The 21,343-nt window shown below is 34.3% G+C and overlaps 2 protein-coding genes across 6 annotated transcripts; one reads left to right on the forward strand and one right to left on the reverse strand.

The window, feature by feature from the left end:
- LOC141459472 (major facilitator superfamily domain-containing protein 12-like) lies at positions 1–8,257 on the forward strand. Of its 2 annotated transcripts, XM_074138591.1 has the most exons (10): positions 1–240; positions 1,891–2,108; positions 2,173–2,256; positions 2,366–2,570; positions 2,733–2,853; positions 2,931–3,099; positions 4,427–4,611; positions 6,020–6,131; positions 7,031–7,178; positions 7,634–8,257. In XM_074138591.1, the coding sequence occupies exons 2-10, from the start codon at positions 1,919–1,921 to the stop codon at positions 7,764–7,766; spliced, it is 1,347 nt and encodes a 448-aa protein (XP_073994692.1). In that variant the 5' UTR covers positions 1–240; positions 1,891–1,918; the 3' UTR covers positions 7,767–8,257. The 2 variants fall into 2 exon arrangements, with proteins under 2 accessions (XP_073994692.1, XP_073994693.1); XM_074138592.1 differs by lacking the exon at positions 1–240 and having other exon boundaries at positions 1,757–2,108.
- Positions 8,258–8,683: 426 nt separating this feature from the next.
- On the reverse strand, positions 8,684–20,152 carry LOC141459474 (uncharacterized). 4 transcript variants are annotated; one of them, XR_012461491.1, is made up of 5 exons: positions 19,995–20,152; positions 17,486–17,645; positions 16,859–17,121; positions 12,057–12,428; positions 8,684–8,983 (listed from the first exon to the last, which is right to left on the reverse strand). XR_012461491.1 is itself a non-coding variant. In XM_074138594.1 (4 exons), exons 1-4 carry the CDS (start codon positions 20,031–20,033, stop codon positions 12,285–12,287), a joined length of 606 nt encoding a protein of 201 aa, XP_073994695.1. In that variant the 5' UTR covers positions 20,034–20,152; the 3' UTR covers positions 8,684–12,284. The 4 variants fall into 4 exon arrangements, 2 of the variants coding, with proteins under 2 accessions (XP_073994695.1, XP_073994694.1); XM_074138594.1 differs by having other exon boundaries at positions 8,684–12,428; XR_012461490.1 differs by lacking the exons at positions 16,859–17,121; positions 17,486–17,645; positions 19,995–20,152 and adding an exon at positions 14,157–16,848.
- Positions 20,153–21,343: the final 1,191 nt, after the last annotated feature.

A 21,343-nucleotide genomic window follows, 5' to 3' on the forward strand; every position in this document is an offset into this window, starting at 1 on the left:
AACTGAGAGACAGCGTAGACATACATACTGCACACACACACAAATCGGCTAGTTTTGAAACCTGATACACCGAGTTATGTAACTGCGGGTAGAAACCATTTGTCTTTCATCTATTGTATCAGTAACAGTACCTAGTCTACCAGCGAGTGTGTCGAGATGTTCTCATATTTAAGCTAGAAAGGTAAAATAAGTTTAGAGCGAGTCAAATTTTGGGTAGTGAGGGTGTCTTTAATTTAAGTGGTGAGTACATCATTTTTATTAATGAAATACATATAAATATCTATACATATTTATAAAAGAACGTTTTATTATTAAACAATCTGGTGTTAATGTTAAAAAATCTGTTGAATTCAATGTTACTTATGTTCCGGTAAGAATAAAAGTGACAAAAAAAAGCAAAGTGATGTGCGAACAAGCGTTATGCGGTATTTCAGATGATTTCTTAAGCAACTGTCTAAAAGATTAAAGCTAACTTGAAAAAGCCGGTATTTACAATCACACTTCCGGAGGACTCATATTCTTCCAACTCGGTATTTGAGTGACGACAATCCACACATAAATATTAAACTTAGGACCGTACTGTGTAGTAGTAGTACGTAGTTTTAGTAGTAGGAGTAGTAGTAATAGAAAGCTTTTTTTACCTACAAAATATAAACATAAAATAAACTTACAAAATTTAAACTGAAAGCTGGCAAGGTATGGTATAGTAACCGTCTGCCAGGAGTTATTTTATTGAACTAAACTGAAGTTGAAAAACTAAACTCAATAACTCAAAAAAAAAACAAAAAAACTATAAAAAAGAAAAGAAAACCTAATTACCCATTAAAAGCCTTCAGACAATATCAGAGAAATGATTTTTGCAATTTTTGGGATTAACAAAAATGGTTGTAATGATTTTCTACAATATTTATTTTAATTTCAGCTTCCAAATGGATCTATAGCGGATGTCCTCTTCTCTCAATACGTAACCGTGGAGGCTGTCCCGGAAGCCATCTATCCACTTTACCTTTGGTCTGCCCTTTCTTCTTCCTTCGGTTGTCTAGGATTCCTTCTTCCCAGTCTAGGATTTCTCTAAACATTTATCTATCTTCTTATCTTTTTATATGGCCGTGCCATCTGTTTCTTTTCCTCCAATTTCTGCAACCCGCTTGATCAATTGATTGATTTTCGTTTAATAAAGCTTTGAGTCATGTTTGAATGGGTTTTACTAATTTTGCAAGTACTGAAATTTTACTTATAGGGAAATAGTATTTTAAAAGGAGAGAAGAGACTTTTATATGCAAAAAAAATAGTGTTTATTTTACAACACTTGCTCGGCCTGACGCTAAAAAGATCCGTTACAAACAGGACTAAAAGTTTTGATGTACTTTTTATTAGCGTAACAGTGATCCCATCTCTTAGTGGATTTTTTTTTCCTAAATCCTGAATCAGAATGGCGTCTTTTTTAAAAGAGGATTCTCCAAACTCCTTTCCATTACTTTTACAAAAGGAGTTTAGGTGATGTACCGACCGATAATAAGTTTCTCTGCAAATTGCTAACAGTATTAATAATGTCTACCTTATAGGTTATCGCTTCTCATTTTTCATTATTCAACTTTACGATTCTTTCCTGCAGTAGTAATCTTTCTATTAAAGCAGCGTACTTAGTGTTATAAAAAAACTATATTATACTAAATAATTTTTACTTCTGTATATCACGGTTTGGTACATCAGCAGCAAGTGATGATGTCTTTATTATTTTTTCTATCTTTCAACTGTTGTTAACATCTTCAAAATGTATTAATACTTCACTTGCAATCAATAAATATGTAATAAAGCAAATATTTATTTATTTTACACCGCCATAACAGAAGGCACGAGACTTCTTAATTGGGATGTTGTAATTTGTAGAAACAATTTGTTCAGACCTGCAGCAAAGATGGTGAAAAATGAAAGCAGTCATTTATTAGTAAAAACTAACCGTCTCAAAGTATTCGAGAAATTAATGTACGGACTTGGGCATGTACATAACGATTTATGCGCTGCACTTTGGTTCTCATATGGCTTAATCTACTTCCAAATTGCCACAAATCCAAACGGAATCCTACCTGGACTCTTAATTTTTATAGGTAAATTAAACATAAATCCTTCTTTAACTGTTTATAAAAGGAATTATAAAACCACCATACACAGGCCAAGTTACGGACGCAGCTATCACTCCAGTAGTTGGCTACATCGTAGATCTGAGCTCTCCAAGGATATATTGGCATGCCTTTGGTAAGGTTCTCTCTAATTCTGTTATTAAATACATCTGAGGTTTCGCTGAAAACTTAGCGTAAGAGGAAATGTTTGAGTTTCAAACTAAATCATGTTTTTTTGGTTCCAGGTAGCCTAATGACTGTACTAAGTTTTCCAATGGTATTTATTGTTTGCAAATTATGCGGCGACATAACTTTATGGCAAGGTTATTATTATGGTATAATGGTCTGTGTTTTCCAAATTGGCTGGGCGTTGGTGCAGATCTCGCATCTATCCATACTTCCAGAGTTAAGTGATGATCACATTGATAGAACGAATCTAACAGCTTACAGGTATGTTTTCAAGTATAACTCAGATGGGGCATTGCAGACTATCAGGTGGAGGGTTGGCTGTAGAAGCTGAGGGTCTACTCTGACTGCCGTCAATATAGATCAGATCTAGAAACCTTGGACTATTTCCTGGAGCCCAAGATATCCTTTTTTATACTTGTGCAGATATTCAGCTTCAATGGCTGCCAATGTCTTGGTGCATTCTGTAGCATGGTGGTTCTTGAACAAATCCAACAATGGGGGATTCTACAGTCAGCTGGCCTCCAAAGATCTGCCAATCTTCATGGTAAAGTTTTCTTTCAAATAGTTTTCACAAAATCCAACTATTTTTTATATCATTGTAAAATTATTTCTATCTTGCAGGATATATCATTAGTCGTCGATTTACTAGGCGCTTTTTGCAGCACTATCTTCCTAACGTATGGTCTGGTATGTTTAAATCAAAGTGGCCGACGTTATATATCAAGTGATGCAATTAGGAATGGTTCTTTAGTGAAGTTACTAACATCTCCTGTAGTTTATAAGATATCAGGTGAATTTCAGGAAAAGATACCTTTTTCTTTTATAAATAATAGGGAAAATGAGGGGAGGGATAAGCTATGCAATTAGCGTATTGGATTCCCACGCGGAGATCCCGGGTTCAAATCCAGCAGCTGGCCCTTAGATTTTCTCTTTCTAGGAGCTTCTTACATTTCACTGTCCGGTGATGGACAATAAGGTCTGTAACGAGAGAACACTGTCCAGAGGCCAGCAGTGCCCTGAAAAAGCTCCAGGCGCTAATAACCTCAGATGTTGAAGTGCCTTAAATCACTATAAAAATAAATTAAATAAATAAATAAAATAAAAATAGAGAAAATGACGAGATATGAGGCAGTGACTTCTCACATAAGTATATAGTATCTTTAATTTAATAAAAAATTTAGGCATAGACTCATGTTCTGCCTTCTTCCAATAACGAAAATCATGAGCACTGGAAAATGTCTGACATTACTTTATATTTAAATGAACACACTATAAAGAGATAAGTCAAATTTATTTTTAAATTTATGTTAATTTAAAACAATCTAAAAACTTTAAATTTTCGGAAAAATGGTTCTAGAACTTGAGTTGAGAGAGGTGGAAAAAGAAACATAAACTGTGAGAAAGTTATTCAACTAATATCTCAAATAATTAAGGCGATTCTTTTTACTTTCATTTATTTTACTATAAAAAAAGATAAAGTAATGCACTAAGGCAGATTTTTTATTTTGAGTAGTCTCTGAAAATATCCATTTAAAGGTTCCACTATAATAAAATGTGGTTTAAATGAGAGTCGGTATTATGTGTGTGTGTCAGTCTGACTGTTAATGAGTAATGGAGTTGCCAATCATAACCCAAAAACTAGAAATCTTTATGTGGAGAAATTGGATATGTGAGCCACGATGGGATTTGTCCATAAGTTTTGCAACAAAATCAAGTAACCGAAATTGCCACTTTAAGTCGACTTTTCAGTTTTATGGATGTTTACCCGAGAAAGTTCGAACGATTTATTTAAACTCAGAATACTAATTAAATACATGTAATCTACATTACAAGACGGGTTCCTTGCCAGTAACACACTCCAACTCCGGTGATAGATAATTTTTATTTGGAAAAATCTACTTAAGAGCACTTAAGAGAAAAATGAAAATAGAGATCAAAATCAAATTTGGGTGTTTTTCAACATTACGCTTTTTCGTACAGGTTTTTGTCGATCAACCCTTATATAACTGTCCTACCGGACAGTTTTAATATGATGTCAATTATGTGACTAGAGGCGCCACGGTTGCCGAACGGTTAGAGGCAATTATGTGACTAAATTCCACCTTGTTTGTGCACAGGAATTTATACTTTGAGCCGATTGTTTCTTAATCTGACTATGGTGTACCTGCCGCTATACCTTCACAATGTGGTTGAAGTTAACAAGCAATATATTGCCGCAGTGCCACTGGCAATGTTCGTTACAGCTGGTTGTACATCAGTGGTGTTCAATATTTACATTAATAGGTACCAAATTAGTTATAAGGTAAGTTGGATAAGGTATTTTTCCCTAATATTTTTATTTTTTAGCTATTAACCTATTACCGAGCTGACCTTTGGAATTGACAATTTAACGGAAGTACATGTTTAAAGGTCCTCTGAGCCCGAAAAAGTAATGGTTATGGCAATTGTTGGTATTGCAATTAAAAACAAGCGTTTGGTGGGGAGAGTTAATTCTGAATATCCGGTTTTGAATTAGATAGTAAGATAATGTCAAAGATTTATCTTCTGCCATGATTGTCGAGTGGTTAGAGGCGAGCTTATAAAGCTCACAAAGATGTATTCTGGTAATGGGTTCGATTCCCAGTTTAGGCCTCGGATTTTATTTGTTAATAAAAGAAATTTACAGTGAAGTATGTTAGCTATCCGCCTCCGTCCACGACACCTGAACAAATCCGTAAAGTCCACCTGAAAAAATTGGCAATACTTTCCTTTTTTATTTTTACTCAATTTGACAAAAGCTGCAACTTTTGTTTAAATTCTCAAATTAATCTTGGTCAAATAAACCATCTGATTCTTAAGTGCATATATATATAACTGTGTATGACAAAGTTGGGTGTCAGGGGAATAAGCCATAAATGATTATGAGGAGGCCGATTAGACGGCCAACTGAATATGCGGATATACTCCGGCTTAGAACCTTTTTGCGGCATTTCATATAAAACTATCTGTCGGCTAATGAAAAATGTTTACAAAGAAGTGTATGTCCTATGAAGAAATAATATACTGAAATCTTCGCCATTCTAAGTTTTGCCGAATAAAAAAGCAGTTATTTTTCCAGGTGGGCTTTACGTCCAACTACCGAATTAGGTGTCTTGGACGGGAGTTGTGCCAAATATCTGATTGTTAAGAACACTAAAAAAAAAAAATAATTGCATCTACGTGACAGGCCGCCCAAAAACCTTTCAAAGTTATTGGTGTCATCGAAGACTAGAGATCGTGTTGGAATGGAGATCACTGTCCTACTTGAAGGGCATTGTCACTTAAAGAAACATCTATTATAGGACATGAGACCACTATGTAAGGTGCCATCCAGAAAGATGAAACTTCATTCCCACTCTTTGGAGAATGTGTGGTTTATGCTCGCAAATTATTCCTAACGTCTTTGATCTAGAACCAATCTAGGGGTCGGAATCCTCTTTCGTCTTTGTGCATGCGTTCTTGGATGATATAGGGCTGGAGTGAGCTGTTCAATATGGACTCACTCGTGACCTATGTGCGTAAGTACTTCCCTACGGAGGCCACGATTTCACATTAGATTAGAGTAAAAGGCAAATGTTTATTAATAGAGGGTACGAAGCTGAAATTTTTCATTCAAGACTTTTAACCAACAAAGCTAAATAAATTACAAATTTACTTTTATTCATATACATTCGCTTTCTTTTTATTTGCAGAAAATCTTCCTGGCAGGTTGGACTGCTAGCTTTATCGCAATCGTGATCATATTTTTAAACAAGCAGAATCATGATTCCTTGCTGGCTGTATTTCTTCCTTCTTCTCTGCTCGGTAAACCGGACTTGTTTATCCTTATTATAGAGTTGTATAAACAAACAAACAAAAAAAAAAAATGGCCGTTTTTCGAACTATTGAAGTTCCCTGGTCTTTAAAACCACCCATGTATATGTGTTGCATGAATGGCTGCTGCAAAAATGATTTTCTCTGTAATATCACAAAATTTCTGAGGAAAGGAGAAACGGCTAAGGATGAAAATAGCAGTATACGACTCGACTTTTGTCCTCATTCTCACATTTGAAATGAATAATGGGCTCTTAATCATTAAACATGTTATATACGTGTTAAAAACTTTAATTTAAGCAACAAAATATTTAATAAGATGGTTTTCATGAATATACCTGTTTATTTTATTTTTTTTCCATACTATCATTTAGAGGGGATAATGTTTCAAAACTTGATGAAAACTGTATATACTATCCTTCATTGTAGGCGCCACGGTAGCCGAGTGGGTTAAGAGGCGAGACCTGCAAAGCTAATATGCATTGTGGTACTGGGTTCGATTCCCGGTCTTGGCCTTGGATTTTATTTAATGGTTAAATAAGAAACAGTAAAGTACGTTTGCTAGTCGCCTCCGTCCACGACACCTAATAAATGGTAGTTGGACGTTAAGCCCCGCCTGAAAAAATAGGCGATTACTTACTACTATCCTTCATTGTTACTAATTTTCTAAGATAGAATGTTACAGATTGAGATTAATTGGCATAAAATCATTGAAAAATATAAGTATAAAAAGAATCGCAAATAAAAGTTGAGACTATAAGAAGTTAAAAAAAAAAAAAATCCATCCAAATTAGTATGAATTTAAATTGAAAAACTGGCATTTTTTAAAAAAATACATATTGTTGTAACATATTCACCTTGTCAGCAATGCTTCTAATTTAATGTTCTAGGTGTTGGTAGCGGCCTTACGGTCATAATCAGTTTGACACTAGCCGTGAACCAAGTACAAGCTAACGGAACAGACGCGATGGTATTCTCAATTGTGACATTCTCCGATAAAATTATTAACGGTATAGCCGTATTTCTTATAGAATACATGTAAGTATAAGTATGAGTATCAACCCAGCAATGCTATCAAATGTTCGTATCAAGTACTGGTAAACAACATATCAGTTTATTAATTAGAGAGCTCACATTGCTCAGGACTACAATATACTATCAAATCCTTTGAGTGAAATAACTGAGACCACAATTAGAGTTTGTCAGCCCTAAAAAAAGGTGTTTAGTCCTTTTCTAGAATTCAAACTGGTTGGATTTTATTAGTTTATGTAGATTTAGTAAGTGAGCTCACACTGTTCAAATCCTACGGTTTGTGTATAATTTTGCGTAAATATTAAGTGCCCCTTAACATCCGTCCGTCTCAGCCCTTTCAAGAATGTCTAGCTTAGCTCTAAGCATGTTCAGTCTTTTATGCAAAATCTTTTATTGCTTCAATAACAGAATATGTATATTTACACTCTGAAGATTGTTAATTTATGATGTCTGATTTGCAGGAATTGTGCGAAAATTGAAGACTGTCCATACTACTATTGGAACATCATGGTTTACTTCAATGGTTTCTTATTGACTTCTAGTCTTGTAGTCATTTATTTAATATCATTAAACGATACAATTTCAAATTTGTAATAATAATAATAACAATAAATAAGATACGGCGTAGCAACCTATTTAAGGATAACATCAATGTAATAATAATTACGCTACCTATATTATGTTCCTAAATATTGTTCTTTTTACTAAAATTACTTTCTTTACGTATAAATTCAGCAGTTTACAGTTAAGGAAGACTTAATGAATTGTAAGTTGGGATAAGAGGCTCGTCCGGTCCCTCACGTTTTATGTCCTTCATAATAATAATGATGATAATATCATCCAAATTCAAAAAATTTTCCAAATACAAAAGTTTTCTAGCACATTGGCTTCGCATTTAAGCGATATGGGCAAGCAGTCAGTAATGACGTTATTCTTTAAGAATATTCTGGGTTTAGACCAGGATATAGTTGCTTCCATAATTTGTGCTTTTTTGTCCATAATTGGTTAGGGTATTGATGGAAGTTACTCCCAGTTAGTTGTAGTGACATATGCATGCACTAGTAAAAGAAACATTTGACGTTTTATGAACAAGACAGGTTTAAGTAATTTAAGATTGATTATTTATTTATATTATTTATTATATTAATTGCTTGTACAAATACGATAGTTTTCTACAATGAGTGTTTTGTTAAACGATATTCATGATTAACGAAAAGTAAACATCTACAAGTACTTTTTACATGCAATGTCTTCAAGAAAATTTGTAATTAACAAATTCATTTAACGTAATTATTAATTCTGTTTGTATTTAATTCTCGTTTATTCAATTATAAGTTTAGAAGTTAATCTGTTTAATTTATTTTTTAAGCTTAGAAATTTTTCTTGATCAAATCTTTATTTTTAAGGGAACTGTACTTTTTTGTTTATCTGGTTTTTGCAATTTTGTATTTTATTTATTTATTTTTTGGTGCATCAACTGCAATAATCATTTGCGCTTACAACTTTTAATATTTATTATTGTACTTATTTATTAACATTCAATTTTTAAAAACAACATAATGACACTTCTCATGGTCGACGACCGTCTGAAGAGTTGCATAATCTTATGATAAAATTCATGAATTTTATTTTTAATTTAATATTAGCATTATTAATATATTTGTTTATTTTATGAATTAATTTAATTATTTTATTTTTCCCCATTAATATTTAAAATGAACATTTCAATCTTGCACTAAAAATAGCTGTAGCCCAAGCACATATGCAGAAACAATGCCAATGTCTTCCATTTATAATTGTATTGTATAAATCTGAAACATACAAGTTTTTTCACTCTAAAAAATCTTATCCTATAATTTGTAATTTAGGGAATAATTAGATATAATTTATAATTTTTTTATGGTCACAGTTACAAAGAGGATAGAAAAATTTTACCAGATTTTCTAAATAATCTTTCCATGTCATTTATAAATAGATGAAAAATTAGAGCTCAATAGGCACCCCTGCTTAAGTTCAATCTCTGCATTATAACTCTTAGAAAAACTAGACCACTGAACTTGTTTAGGAAGGGAATCCATAAAAAATGCAAATCCTTACCCCGCTTGTTACTTATCATAATTTTTACAATATTCATAACGGTATTTACATTATGCATACTTTGGATATGGAAAGAACTTGAAAAAAACTGGGCGATGTGTCCTGGGTCAAACACAGCAAGACTATGCCTTGGCTATGTAAACAAACACCCAAAGTGACTGTGCTCAGGCATAAATCAGATTACTCTGATCACAAGCCTATTCACAGGGCATGATAGGTTCAGGAAACATCTGTTCAAGAAAAACTAGACCACTGAACTTGTTTAGGAAGGGAATCCATAAAAAATGCAAATCCTTACACCGCTTGTTACTTATCATAATTTTTACAATATTCATAACGGTATTTACATTATGCATACTTTGGATATGGAAAGAACTTGAAAAGAACTGGGCGATGTGTCCTGGGTCAAACACAGCAAGACTATGCCTTGGCTATGTAAACAAAGACCCAAAGTGTCTGTGCTCAGGCATAAATCAGATTACTCTGATCACAAGCCTATTCACAGGGCATGATAGGTTCAGGAAGCATCTGTTCAAATTAGGGCTTATTAGCTCGGAACCGTTGTGCAGATTGTGTCAGGAAGAGGAGGAACCGACCTCTCACTTGTTTTTCGAGGAATTCTGAGAAAAAAATTGAGGGTACAAATTGTTTTTTTTTTTCTGTAATAGCAAAATTTTCAGCCAAACACGCGCTTCACATTCACCAAAAATCGGGACGGAGGCTATCCGCAAAATAGTTCTTTGCGATGATTGTTTTTACTCAATCTTAAACACATCAAATCTCTAACTTCATAGAACGCAGTTGGGTGAGAACGAGGCTCAGGCAACACGCGCTTGACTCTCCCGGGGCTCCACCACTAATTATTATCACTTGACCCTTAATCAAATCTGTTCGAATCTTTGGGTTCTATTATACTCCATTTTACAAATTGTTTAGATTTATTCTGAACTTTTGCAAAGCTTTAAGCTTTGTTCTACAAATTGTAGAATGTTGAGTTTTAAAAACACAAACGCAATTTTGGTCCTTAGATTACTATAGCTATGCCCCAATTTAGTAAAAAAAAATGTGTGCAGTATGCCAGGCTCTAAAACTCACTCTATAAAAACTATAGTTAAGTACTTACACTGTCGCATTCGCCATGTCCACAAACGGCTCTTCAGAACACATTTTCAACTGATCCGATGGTTATCAAAATGTATGAAATGCTAAATCAGTCATTTACATTTGGAAAAGAGTTAATATTTGCATGAGTGCCAGGCCCTAAAAGGCACACTGGCATTGAATAAGCAGACCAGGCTGCAAATAGTGCCGCCTGTAATCATCCGGACGTCATCATTCCAGTACGTCACACTGATTTACAAGTCATGTAAAAGTATGTTTAATTAGGAAGAGGCCAGCATCAGTGGGATTTCATATATGAAAATTTAAAAGAAACTAAACCATAAGGCTATGTACAATGGCTAAAAGATTGACGCATTGTGAATCTGTAATAGTGACGAGACTAAGGATTGGGCACACATAATAGGCTCGTAGGAGCTAGAAAACCGAGGTGCTCGTGGCGCAGAGAAAGACTCACTGTTTCTCATTTACTGGAAGGATGTTAGGCACTGCGTCAATGCTATGTACAAGCTGGCCCGCCACATCATTTGCGCGTAACACTACAAGATGAGTTTCGTATAAAACAAGGTAATTTTCTTATTGAAGAGAATAGATAACTATAATAATAATTAGATTTTTATTTAAATATCTAGTTTTAAAGTCTAAAATTAGATTTATTTGAAAGGGAGATGAATATCGAGAACTCTCCTTTTGGTGTGAATGTAGTAAGAGTTTATTTAATAGCGAAAAGACGCAAATAACCCAGTAGTTGATGCGGCGAAAAAACAAAAAACAAAATAAAAAACAGCGAGAATATATTTATAAGCTTGTATTTATTGGGTCTATTATTATTAGCAAGAACGTATTTATTAGAATGAATGAATGCATTAGGTATATAAAGATTTTCAGAGTGTGTAGGAATATTTATAAAAGTATTACACTCCCCTCTAAATTTTGGAATCACTCTCAGGGGAATTTATAAGAGTGCTTCTCCCAAGTGCCAATTACTTTAGTTAATATATTAAAGTTTCAATAAAGTTGAGTCTACGCAATAATTATTTAATAATTTGAATATTTTGTTGACTTTAAAAGCGGCACAAAACCTAAGAACATGTTTTTCCATTATTTATTTTAGCAACTGCATACATTTCTGCAAGTAAGTGAAGCTAACACAACAGAGTAATTAACTTTCTTCAATTGTATAATGAAATGTCTAGTGTAAGTACTTTACCAATAAACTAATATTAAGGAGAAGTATAACAGTATCTAAAATGACCTGTCAGTAAAATGTACAGCCTATAAAATATTGTAGTCAACTACAAGCACAGATCTACTGCTTATTGGAGGAAAATTGTAAACTGCTCTATATTTATAGGGTAAAACATTACTGCTTAAATAAAGAGGAAAAGTCTGCCTTCCTGCTTCTAAACTACGTTATTTACGATGTAGTCATCTACTGCATCCTTAAAATTAAAGGATTTAAGACTGCCACTAAAGCCATTTATAATGTACAAATCTACAGATGGATAAGATATAATGATTTTTCAGGGGCAGAGCTAAATGAGTTCACCCTCTAGCGGAATTGAGGGCGGAACTTAGCAATCGTCAGATGTCTAATGTAGCTTTTGTGAGGAGGAACTAAAGGCTGCTTCTAAACTACTGTAAGTCATTTATAATGTACATATTAACCAGTAGGGAAGATGTATTCTTCTACTTGTTTCCTAGCCACACCATTTGCTCCTCCTAAATCAAGTCTCGTTCTAAAGCGAGAAGGCGCTTAATATAGGATTTCCTTGGATTTCCAAATGGAGACTAATTCCTTCAATAAGGGCTGCAGCTTACAAATTCTCTTAGACTGCAGCAGATTCTAGTCACAAAGACCGTAATCTAATCAAATCATGGGCAAACTTGTTGTCTTTACGCTTCCATATCTGCTACCATAGCCGCAACAGTTTCTGCAATCCAGTCCAAGATAAGTTGCAATTCAGCTTCATTTGCCAGTTTGGCTAGAATCATCGCTTTAATATCGGTCAGACATTTTTCTATGAAAATCAGCTCTTCCTATAACAAAGAATGAATGGCAGTTAATATTAAACAAAATTAAAAAAAAAAATATAATGCAGGGGTCTGATAACTACATTTTACTTAAAATTAGGACACAAGAGGCATGTTCAGTAAAGTGGCTCCTCCCAGATAAATGATATTCTTTAAAACCCGAGTCAAATTATAGGGTCATTCAATTAATTGATATTATACACTTGATAGAGCTGTTTAGTATACTGATATTGTTACTTCAGGGGCAATGTTCAGTAAAACGACTATTCCTCTGCTTCACTTAGTACAAACAGAAGTGTGGTTGCACAATTGCTATGTACATAGCATTCAGATCAGTTTTTAAAAGATTTTTTCCTACAGTTGTGCTGAAAATAAGTGTTTACCAAATGGTTTTGAGTACGGAAAATCTTTCTTTGCGACGTGCACCCGCTTTCCGCATGCATATTGATGTAATTTATTCATGTAGCAGTATGTACTGCAAGGCTACTTTTATTTTTATAAGACTACTTACATATAATGCAAACCATTTTAAACGTATAGTCACTTTACGGCTCTGGGAATCTGCTCAGATTTCCACACTCTGGAAAAGCTTCAGTAACAACCATTCTATATACTAACATTATTAATCATTACTATTATTAGATGCATCTAATAATGGAACTTCAAATAAAAATATCATATTTCGTAATGAAAAACCAAGAACATTTTCATTTTAAGCCAGTGTTATGACTAAGGAACGGATTTTTATGTATTTAAAAATGCCAAATATTTAATTAAAATATGCATTTATTTTCGTCAATTATGTGGAAAATATGTGATTTTCTTAAAATATTTTCTGGAATATTTAAGTAAAATGGACATTTTTTTTATGAAAATGGAATTTGGGGGGGACAAGTTATAATTATTTGTACAAGAAAAAAACATTTTTACAATTTATAAAAAGATGTGTTAAATTTTCAATTTTGAAAACTTCACCCTTCGAAATTGTTTGCAACCACATGAAATTTCAAATGTTGGAACGTAAAGTGACGGCGATCTGGGCGTAAGATGGACTTGTGACGACTAAAAGATCGTTCAACATCTACAGATGTTATAGGTGCCTTGCTGAAAGAAGTTATCTCGTTGGTTGTAAAGGGTACACGATGTTCTGAGGTGACTTCTGTTCCACTGATAATATCAGAAATCTGGTAGATGGTCTCCCACCCTTTGTTCTTGCTCAGTACTTCTACCAGTTTTGATCTGATCAGATCTCCCTTACACCAGGTATTCCTTCCACCTTTTCGATGACTTTTTAACGTTGGACACGTTTTCTGTTAGTCGAACATTTTGGGACTCAAGTTGGGTAATGGCTTGTGCAAGAAATACTCAATTGTCAGAAATGAATGCAAGGTCGTTCCTTAAATTAGGTTTCTCGAATAAAGACTTGGCTGTATTTATCGCTACTGCTTCGTCTTCGAGATGTGAAAGGACATTCTTGATTTTATTGTAGTTTTCAAAGAAATACTGAGCTGCTTCCAGCCAAGTACCCCATCTTGTCAATATTGGTTCTGGTGGAAGGCACAAGTCTGGATAGAGATCTTTTAGCATTTTAATGCGACTTGGTGCTTTTAAGAACACTTTTTTAACCGAGGAGATTAAGGAATCTACGTCACTGAACAAAGATCGGACAGTTTCTGCTACTCGATGCAAGGCATGAGCAATACACGTCACATGAATTATCTTAGGATAAAATACCTGAATAGATTGCCCAGCCTTGACCATGTGGGGGGCAGCATCAGAGAGAAACAAAAGAACTTTTTCGTTCAAAACTCCACTGGGCCATAGGATATGCATTGAGGCATCGAAGAATCGTGAAATGGTGGAATGATTGCATTTTTCGAGAACCTCACAGTTCAAAAGGAATGGCTTTGAATCCACATCAGCATCACTGTCAAGTTTTCCAATAACTGCATTGGCAATATACCTGCCCTCAACGTCAGTGGTTTCATCAATTGAAACCCAAATCGGTCCATCTTTGATATGTTCTCGAATTTTGGTTAGTGTATCTTTATAGATATCTTCCAGGTAGTTTTTTCGCAGAGTGCTCTCGTCAGGCATTTTTTTCCCAATATAGGTCTCTAAGAATCCTTTGAAATGAGGATTTTTAAGTTTGTGGAAAGGGATATCTGCTCTAACCAAAGTCCGACACAGATCTGTACTCAGAGTAGACTTACTTGATGATGGAGATGTAAGGAAGGCTTGATAGGACGTCCTCTCTTTCTTTCTGTTTTTATTCTCTATGTGCGATCCGGTGGCAATATGTTGGGTGACTTGGGAACGTTGAGAGCAAGAAACGCGCTTGTCACAAGCTGTGCAGTACAAAATGTCTCCATCACTTCGAAAAAGTTCTGCTGGAAACTCGCGATGATATTTAGCAACCAGTTGTTTGTTTGAGGCCGATGTTCGTGGCATTTCACCCAAAAAAGAATACACTAAGTGACCGAACGAAATGAATTGGACACTTCAACGAACGAGCTGAAAGAACAGACAACGTCAGACAACTTCAAAGAACTAACAAGTGCCCGTCACTGTTTAGCAGCATTCTGTGTAAATTACAATAACCATTGTACCCACTGTGATTCACAGCCCTACAGTCTGTGGTTCACAGTTCCTGTCAACCACCTCCCAATTATGAAAATATGTCCAAAATGAAAAATATGAAAAAATATGTACATATTTTGATTAAATATGTAGAAATATTTATTTATTTTAATCAAATATGTATAAATATGCGATAACATCCAAATATGTGGAAATATGTGAAATAAAAGTAGACTCAAACGGCTTAAAAAGTATCAGTATGAATACTTCTAGTTGAAAAACGTCTGTAAATTGCCTAGAAAAAAATATGTAAATACATACGAATCCGTTCCCTAGTTATGACAGTTCAACAATAAGTGCTAATGTGATGATTAACTAATGTAGCAATTTTAATCTAAAGCGAAAGCAATTTTGCGGTAATTTATTAAACTATTCTAACATATTCCATTTAAAAATATTTAATGCTAATTATCATATCTGTTAAATTACTGTTAAGTGAAGTAAATAACTTTTACTTATTGCTTTTTTATTTGAACTTTTGGTTTTGTTCTTCTTTATTGTCTTGTTTTTCTGTATACCAGACTCAAGAACAAGATTTTTCTTTGACAATAAAATATACGTCTATGTCTATGAGAAAATAATTGAAAAACACCACTTTACAATAAGAATGTAACCTCAACCAGAAAAGTGAACTCTTTTTAATCTGTAATTGCATATGCTGCTTGCTACAATAATTGTCGACTTGTAAGGGCACAACGCAATTGACATTTATCAATCTTCGGGCAAATTTTGGAACCACACATGTAATTCTGATTGTTACGAGGGTTGGCTGAAAAGTAATGCACACATGCTAGGAGAGGGGAAAGAAAAGAGTTATCAAGTTCGGACAAAAAGTATATTAAAGTACAATTCTTAAGCTACACAATTATGTATTACTTTTCAATGTAGTCACCATTAACGCTAGTACATTTCTCCCAACGTGAAACAAGTTGTTTCATTCCGTCACTGAAGAATTCTTTTGACTTTTCTTGAATCCAGGAATTGACAGCTGCCTTCACCACATCGTCTGAGGAATAGTGATTACCCTTGAGACCTCTCTTGAGTAGAGGAAATAAATAAAAATCGCAGAGGGCAAGATCCGGGGAAGAGGGAGGGTATGGAATTGGTTCAAACTTCAGTGTTTCCAGAGCCTCTGCAGTTTCGCGCGAGGTGTGAGGACGAGCGTTGTCATGTTGCAAGATTATTGGTGCCAAGCTGCCTCTAACACGACAAACTCGATGTTTCTCGAGGTTTCTTAGAGTCTGTACGTACCGAGAAGAATTTACCGTTGCCCCTGGATCCAGAAAATCGGTCACATAAACTTGGTGAGCATCCCAAAACACAGCCAGAATTTTTTTTTTTTGCGGATGGTTGTGTTTTGAACTTTTACGGCCGAGGAGAAGACGCATGTCGATATTCAGTGCTCTGCTTTTTCTCTTCTGGGTGTCGTAATGATAGACCTATGATTCGTCCCCTGTCACAAAATTCAAAAGAAAGTCGATAACAGCACGCTGTGGCATAGCACCAATACGTGTCCATACTTCGGCGTCTAAAAATACACTGGCTGAAGCAGCGAGTTCAAACTGCGCATCCGTAATAAGAGGAACTGTGACTTCCAAATGCCACCTCATGCGCTTTTGGAAGCTCTTCGTTCGCGCTCGGCAAGCATGTGTGCATTACTTTTCAGCCAACCCTCGTATTATAAAAGTGTAAGAACCGAACAGTGTACAGAACTTATGGCATTTTGGATGAGCCCTGACTTCAGAACCTGAGCTGAGGACTAGAACCTAAAATGATTAAGGCAAGAACCAACTTACCTTAGCCCATTCAAAATGTAGCAAAGCTAATGCATGACTTTCAAGATCGTTGATGGTCAAATACTTCTGTGAGACCATTGCTATCAGTAGCGTAGCAAATGCTTTTGGTATGTCTGGCAGAGATTTAGATGCAATCGTTGCCTCGCGAATGATATCAATTCGAAATAATGAGTGCTGCCCTGAGACATCCATGTTGACGCCAGAGAAGCATTCAGATAGTCGTGTCGCTAAAGTCCAATTTAACGAATTAGGAAATTTCAGTACTGAAACATACAAATCATAAAATGTTAATGTTTTTTGAAATCCAAAGCACGTTTTGGTGAATTTTGTTGCAGAACTGACAGGGTCTAAAGACATGGGATAGCTGGAGATGAATTCTCTTTTTTAGCTCAACAGGCCACAAAGCATACTTGCCAACTTGTGATAAGAAGTGGATTTTCTTAAAGAAATTATTTAGACTGCTGGTCAAATCATTGGTGGTTGACTTTCTGGAACTAAGAACGAGTTCGATTCGATTAAATGTAAGGTAGGCAACGCACAGATTGTTGTGTCACATTCCAGACTGGTGCCATCAGAAAGAGTTACATTTAAAATATGAAATATACTTAACGAAGCCAGTCGACTTACAAATTGCCAAGGATAAATTCCAGATGATTCGTCCAAATTTTTCATGATTATTTAGATTAGAATTCCCGTTGAGAGTTCCAGTAATTGTATCCAATAATTGGCTTAGTCTTTGCGCATCCAGAGTTTCTAGGCACTTTCCATGCAGACCTTCATCCAAAGACTGCAATCAGACAAATGAGTGAAACTCTAACGCACCGTATACAATTACACAACCCAACTGCAGTTATCCAAAAAGTCATTGTAAACTTTTAATTGTTTTTATACTCATAGTATCTTGAAAAGAAGGGTAGAAAAATATGAAAACAAAACACTACATACTGACTCGTGTTTTATACTACTTAAACAGACTTGTGTCGGCACTGAATATATAGAAAGTAAAGATAACTTTTTAAACAATAATGCCGAAAAAGTGTGTATCTGGTTCGAAATTTCGTTTTTTACGTATATAAATCGTTGGCTAATTTGTATTGCTTTCTTTTTCTCTGATAACCTCAGTTACAAGGTTTTTAATTGAGGTACAAATTGTTTAGTCAGTTCTGATTCGAGTGAATACCGTTCCTTAATATGAACTCTTTAGAATTTGTATAGTGTGATTTTTCAGTTTCTAATTCTTGTTCTATAGGTGCAGCATGAGATTAAAGTCTGGAGACTGATGAGATGTTTAAAGCTACAATCATTTACAGTTACCTAACATCATTTACCAAGCGAGCAGCATGTTTAGGGTTTCGTCCAGTTGAAGAATAAATGACCTTCGGGATCCAAGTTTTGCATTATTTCTTAAAACTTTGAAATGCTTGTCCGAGAATCAAGTTTCTAACGAGTGCGAAGTGACGCCTTTTAATGAGGGAATGCCTATTTCTGCTGTTTTTTTTTCTATCCCTGCTACTCTAAAATCTGTTTTATTGGTGATATAAGTTCTGGCTTGTTAGATAGAACAAATAGTAATAATTACTCTGAAGATATTAACACAAGGAACAAAAAAACAAAACAGAAAACACAATTGTTGATTTAAAAAGAATACAGAAAAGTATGTAATAGTATCTTTAAAGAGAGGTTAGTACATCCAAAACTCCCAAATTTATATTGCGATTTCTCTTTTAATCTAAACACACTAGGATTCAATCACACCAACAATTATTTTACGGTTTCAATGTACACAAATTTAATTGATTCGTTAAACACCTGAGGGACAAAGTAAGGAGAGACTTCCAACTAAGCATGAACAGTAGGAGAGAACTATAGAAGCGGGTCAAATATTAATATTAATTAATGTTCAGATTACTAATGAGTTTCCATCACCATTGAAACTAAAGCTAATTCGAAGAAATAGATGCATAAAATTGCTACTATATTTAAACTGAGGGGGAGAGGGAGAATTAATCATTTTTCAGTAACGAGAATTCACTGACTCTTAAACGCTGTTTAAACTCTATCCACTTCGGTTTTGAAATTGATATCTATTCGTCTACGCTTTGGATAGACTGATAAGTCGCGTAGGAACATATTTAATATCGCGACAAATATAACATTTCATTTGTTTCAAGTTAAGATTTCTCACGCCACCTTTCGGCCTAATTACACTTTTAAACGTTCAGGCATTGAATTAACCAATTATTTGATTAATTTAATATAAATTTTCTATACTTTTCCGTTAGCCGGGCGCAAATGTCGCCAATTGTGAACCAAACGCGAGCCAAGTCAACGGAAAAAAGTCGAAAACGTTCAACTATAAACAAATATTAATTAATAGTAAGCAAAACAAGTTCAACTATAAACAAATATTAATGAATTGTAAAGAAAACAGTTTTACCCAATACTGTTTTTCGCTTGCGCCCGGCTAACGGAAAAGTACCAAATTTTCTTATTTCTTTTTATGGCACTTTCAAACTTTTTTTGTCTTCCCATTTACTAAAATTTTTATTAAAACCGAATGTGTTCAATTGGAATCAAATCCGGCGATTAATTGTTCGAACCACGTTTGGAAAATATAGAGCTAACATACTTGTCTAAGCAGATATTTAATGAACGAGAAAAACAATTAAAGGCAAAGTTTGAACAAACTTGAAATATTAATTATGTTAGGTCAATGATTAGAAAAATGCAAAGCTATGACTTTATTATAAAGGAATGCTTGAAATGTAATTGTCCCAAAGTGATTTAAACACCTCTCAATCATCGCATTTAAATCCAACTGAACACATTTCCCTCCATATAAAAGTTCAGAAAAGATCAATTAAAAAAAAAGAACATTTGAGAATAAATCAAGAAAATATGAGAAAATTGATCCTGCTCGTTAACAAAAACTTGGTTGACAGAATGTAATTAGGCAGAATAAATGTTTAAACTGAGTAAAAAAAATTATGTTTTAAAAAAATAATTCACTCAATACGTAAATGATGTTATAGCTCAGAACGATTGCTCTTTTGTATCTAATTTTCCACCATCAACCAATAATTCTAATAGCTATATTTAGTTTACTGGATATTAAAGATAAAACATAAAAATATACCTTCAATTCACTTAAAACTTCTTCTATATCATGATCCATGTTCGCTGTAACTCAATTATTCATCAGGCCGCCAATACCAAAAGTGTAAACTTCCAAACATGATGGTTTATAACAGTGCAGGTTTTTTTATTGTTTAAATAAGGTTACGTTGTTTTAATTTAAATTAACTAGTACATTTTTTTTACCATTACTTTATTATTATGTTTATTTTATTATATTTTGCAATTTTTAGTCATCATAATTATATTTACGTATTTTTTTTTTGTTTAACTATTAAATAAATACAGTCTGGTATGTAGTGATAACCATATGGCAAGGTAACACAGGTTATTAGAACTTTGACAGATTTTGACGATAGTTTTTGAAAACTGTTGCTGTATTGTGTGCAGCTTTTTTTGACAAGGTATTTACAAAAATAATTTTTTAAAGTTTTTTATTTAACTTAAAAAATTAGCTGGTTAAATTGCGTTCAATTTTAATTTGTCAAAAATTAATTTTGCTTGTTAAAAATTCTTCCACATGCGTCACTAAGGTTCTAAAAACATCATGTTGTATTTGTCTTAATAAACTGTGTTTATGGTCTTCAAGTACATGGTCTAAATTTACATAGTAATCGAGTGAGGAACACTGTGCTTTATATGAAATTCAAGGGCAAGGTGTCCTTGAGACTATTGCCCGGTATTTTTTTTTTTTAAATTGCTCCTTTGCAGGCATTTGACGAGCCTTTTAGAAATGTTCAAAATTAAAAATACAAATAACAAGTAATGATGTACTTGCCGCAGTACTGGCTGTGTCTAAAGTTACGGTTTTCTCGCCATCTCCAGCCAATGGAATGGCCGAAGAAAGATGTTGGATTATGTCAGACATTGTGGCATCCAGTAGGTAAAAAGTTCCAACAGACTTACACCTCTTGATTTATCAACAAAAGAGGACAACAATACTATGCCTTTCCTGAACCACCTATTGCCACTTCAGGCTAATAACTCCAAACTTCTATTCATTACAGATTTCGTATTAGTTAGTATTCCTTTATTTACCAGGTAAAAAGTACTTCAAGTGAAGAAAATGCAGATAAACAGGCGGCAAGGGTGAGGAAGAAGCTCAACATTCGAATTTTCTATTATTGAGCCCGTTTGACGTGAGAAGTGTTGACTCGCGTTGCCTCCTTAAAGAGGTACTCTTTAAATGTAACCAAGAAATCTTTCTCACTCAAAACAGAGTACAAGTGTTCTAGTTGAGTGATGGGTGTTCATTCAAGTTCGGGGGAAATGTTCTCTTTTTCCATGCCAAGCTTCTCCCTTAATTTCCGTCATTTAGGCAGAGTTACAAACCGAGCAGGGACTAGAATT

The sequence above is a fragment of the Rhodnius prolixus genome, unplaced genomic scaffold (genome assembly GCF_049639745.1).
Source record: "Rhodnius prolixus isolate KJV_2025 unplaced genomic scaffold, Rpr scaffold_11, whole genome shotgun sequence".
NCBI lineage: Eukaryota > Metazoa > Arthropoda > Insecta > Hemiptera > Reduviidae > Rhodnius > Rhodnius prolixus.